Raw genomic sequence first — 4,055 nt, forward strand, 5'->3', positions numbered from 1 at the left:
ATATATATATATATAGACCCCTGACCTCAGACTCCCTTTCACCAAGGATGCTGTTTAACCCGTCTTTGCTATACGTTACTAAATCAATAACAATATATTATTATGATCAGTATCAATAGAATCTGATAAAATATTCACTGAGCTCTGATCCAGAACCGCACAGACTTCTGGGGGATGAAGGCAGAGGAAAGACTTTAGCTCAGCCTCTCACAGCTAAGCTAAGCTAAGCTAAGCTAAGCTAGGTTGGGGGAATCAACTAACTCGCTCGCTCTTTGGTTGCCTAGCAACAACCTGTGGCGTAATTTGCGCATCGCCTCACAACTGCTTAAAAATAAACAACAACAAGGATAAAAGAGGAAATCACAAGCCACCAGTTTGGTAGTTTTGACATATGAAACAACTAATCAATAATTATCAATATCAACTGATATGAAACTGTTAAATTGTGATAAATTTTTTTGTCCATTTTGTCCAGCTGGAATCTCACTGGTGGGTAAAAACAACTATTTAAAATAAACAAACAATGCTCAGCCTGGTGGGAGCAAATAAAGCCTGGCAGCCTGCCAGGCTGATGACACTGTGGGGGAAACCATGAGCCAATCAGAACGCTGCAGAGTGTACTGGACCAACCAGGAGTCGACTTTCTTCTGGTACAGAGCTTTGACCAGTCGGCCGCTCGGTAACTCCCACAGCTGCAGGTTGGCGTCCCCCTGAGGACTGTCCTGAGTCTCTGCAGGACAGACAGACAGACAGAGACAGCGTCTCAGTGACTTCCTGGACGTTTCCTCCGACGTCTCTGGGTCCAACGTCTCTTACTGGTGTACGGTTGCCAGGTGACCAGGATGTTGTTGAGGGGAGAGAACTCCAGCAGAGCTGTTTTTGGGAGGTCAAAGGTGGACACCACAGATCCGTCCGCACACTTCACCACGGAGACGCTGCAGGACAGAAGGACAGGCTGTCAACAAGCCGCCATGTTGCTGCATTGAGGCGAGCAACTAAAAACCAACCTGTCTCAACTGAAAACTGGAACAAAATTACAAATATGTGGATGAAAAGGACACAAAAGACTTTCAGCGTGATTAGAAAAAACATGGAAGCTCCTCAATCTGCATGTAGAGCTTTAAAAATGTTGGATATAACAGATTTTTTACCAGGGAAACATGATTCAGGATTTCAAATCTGACAAAATAAGAGTTTCATTTTTATTGATGACTTGTTTGAAGGGGAGATTTTGAAATCATTTGGTCAGATTCAGAAGTACCTGATGTGCCATTCTGAATGGTCTCTTCTTAAATCACGACCTACTGATTGAGAAATGTCCTCCATAAAGGTCAAATCTACATAAATGTTTACAGTCATGTATGTCGGAGGGGCCTCCTGGGACAAATGACAGGTGGGAACTAGAAATGAATGTTGTGACTGAGGATCAAGGTGGGAGCAAACGTGTGAAAATGGATATAAACTGACCAACAGAAAGTAATCGTTAGATATTTCAAAACAACATGTTTTATTTCAAAATTTGATGAGATTTGATCAAATTTGTGCACTAGTTGGAGATCACACTCAGATCCTCTGGGATTGTCCAAAGATTACAACATTTTGGGAAGGAATTAAAGAGGAAATTTAAAATATTTTACACGTTTATATTGAATGGAACCCCCTGGTCTTTGTTGTGGGGGTTCGCCTGAGTGATTTATTAAGTAAAGAAAAACGGTGCTTGTTTGGAATCCTTGTACTCATAGCCAAAACAATGATAACAGCATGTTGGTACAAACCCCCTACTATAAATCAATGGAAAGAGAGAATGGTGAGCGTTTATACAATGGAGAAAATAACAGCAAAACTGAACATGTCCGTTGATTAATTTAAGAAAAGGAGGAGCCCTTTGATGACATAGTTGAGATTGACATGGTAGAAGGTAAACTAGATGTAAATACACAGGTATACTCAGTGTGGATGTTTGACATGAACTCACTCACTCTTGAGGAAGATCTTCCCCTGATTTCATGTTTGTAACCTTTTTATTTTAATACTCCGCTGATCAGTGGAGAAAAGACTCTTTGGGATTTCAGCCGAATCCTTCAGATGTTCAGCTGATTTGTTTGATTGAACTGGAAATTGATGTTTGTGACTTAATGTGATGAATATTGAATTTGAATGCAGAATTAATAAAATAAAAGTCCTGTTGGAAAAACAACAACCTGTGTCCGTTGCACCATCCTACAAGAGTCCCGTCCTTGCTGAAGGTGAGGTACCTGGCGGGCCGGCTGTCCCTGAGAGACACAGAGACGAGGTCACAAAAGGTCACAGGAAGCTGTTTGATTACAGAGGGGAGGAGGGCACCTCTGGAAGGACGAGTACTGCTCACACCGCGGGGGTCCGCACAGCAACGACGTCCCGTCTGATCCACACACTGAAACAAAAACACGGTGAAGCTGCAGCAGGAAGCGACACTCTGACTGCCGGAATATTCCTGACCTGTATGATTACAGGAAAGCCATGTTTTGTGATTTATTGTAGACATTTTATGGTGGGGATGCAAGATACATCAGTACTAGCATTCGTATCAGTCGACATTAGTAATTTTTACATACCAATATCAGACTGATAAATAAAAACTCAATCAACACCAACAACCAATATTTGTTGCAATTTGTTTATGGTGTTTTTTATTCCTTAAAGGTGTCAAAACAATAGAGAAATATACAATGTCGGCAAATATCAGAAATATTAACATCGAATATCAATTTCAGCCTGAATTTTCATATCGGTGCATTTCTATTTTTAGCGCTGATTACTGAATGTTGTGTCTTTGGTTGGATTCCTAATGGTCTCTAACTCTATTTGTAGCTTAAATCATTATGTTGATTTCTGAAAACTTTAAATAAATCACAACTATAAATATTACTCCAGTAGATGATCGTCTCTAAATCTTTGTCTAAATCACACAAAAACAATTCCAATAACTTTATGTAAAGTTACTGCGTTGAGTGCCATTCTGCTCTGCTCTGATTTAAATGATTATTAACTATCAAGTGATAAATCCATCAGATGAAATTAAAGTAAAGACATTTTCTGAACTGAACATGAGGATTTAAAAATGTCGGCATAAACACAGAAACCCAGACAGCGGCGGAAACCCCTGATCTGTATGCTGTTGTGAAGGTCTCTTGAACCTGCAGAGCTCAGACAGCAGCTTTTGGTGTGGTTTATTGATTTCCGTTGTTTTACTGAAGATGTTCAGGATTATTTAAATCAAGCCGAATGACGCAGCTCAGTCTGCTGCCGTTGGTGAGGTCAGAGTTCAGTTGCCGGAGTTTCAACATTTCAACCAAACGGATGTTAAACTGACGCTGAATGGATTTCCTACGGAGTCTGGTTAAATGTTGGTTAATAAAGAAGAACAACGCTTCACCTTAGAGTCAGACTCTGTCAATAACGTCCCACACTGAATGAACAAATAACCAACGAGAGGAAAACGTCACAAAACACAGAGATTTAACTTGGAATTACCTGCGAGCAGCGGAATGGGGGGCGCCATGTTTACATGTGCCGGAAGAAGAAGGGAGTTACTCGGAAGTGCGTGACGGGGAGAGGAGGCGGGACTTCCAGTGCCACATCAGCATAACACGTCGGTTCTCTTTAAAAAGATAACTATGACAGCAGAGTTTATCATTTTAAATATAATATAAAACATACTAATTTCGTTTTAAGAGTAAATGTGGGCCTTTGATTACCAAAAAATCTGTTTTCTTAACGCTGAACAACTTATTGAAGTTGAACGAGGGTCAAGATGCTGTGAACTACACAAAACTAACACAACTTCCGTTTTCAAAATAAGAGTTAGCAGCTATGGATTACATTAAGTGGATTTATGGGACATTATGGCTGACATTAAATGACCGAAATTAAATGACAACAACAAGCAAGGCTGGGAGTAAATGAATCTGTCCTCTTCCCACTCCTTTTCGACCTAATATGTATTTTAGCTATTAGCTCAAATACACACGCACACACACGCACACACACACACACACACACACACACACACACAC

The 4,055-nt window shown here is 40.5% G+C and overlaps 1 protein-coding gene across 1 annotated transcript in view; it reads right to left on the reverse strand.

The window, feature by feature from the left end:
• Nucleotides 1–3,605, reverse strand: part of eif2a (eukaryotic translation initiation factor 2A) — a 9,374-nt gene extending 5,769 nt beyond the window's left edge. The window contains exons 1-5 of the mRNA XM_008426752.1: nt 3,514–3,605; nt 2,344–2,413; nt 2,202–2,273; nt 817–935; nt 631–730 (exon numbers count right to left, since the gene is read on the reverse strand). Of these exons, the coding sequence (XP_008424974.1) occupies nt 631–730; nt 817–935; nt 2,202–2,273; nt 2,344–2,413; nt 3,514–3,541 (389 nt within the window). The 5' untranslated portion in view covers nt 3,542–3,605. The remainder of the gene's footprint in view (nt 1–630; nt 731–816; nt 936–2,201; nt 2,274–2,343; nt 2,414–3,513) is intronic.
• Between the last annotated feature and the right edge of the window lie 450 nt (nt 3,606–4,055).

The sequence above is a fragment of the Poecilia reticulata genome, linkage group LG13, assembly GCF_000633615.1.
Source record: "Poecilia reticulata strain Guanapo linkage group LG13, Guppy_female_1.0+MT, whole genome shotgun sequence".
In the NCBI taxonomy this organism is placed as follows: domain Eukaryota; kingdom Metazoa; phylum Chordata; class Actinopteri; order Cyprinodontiformes; family Poeciliidae; genus Poecilia; species Poecilia reticulata.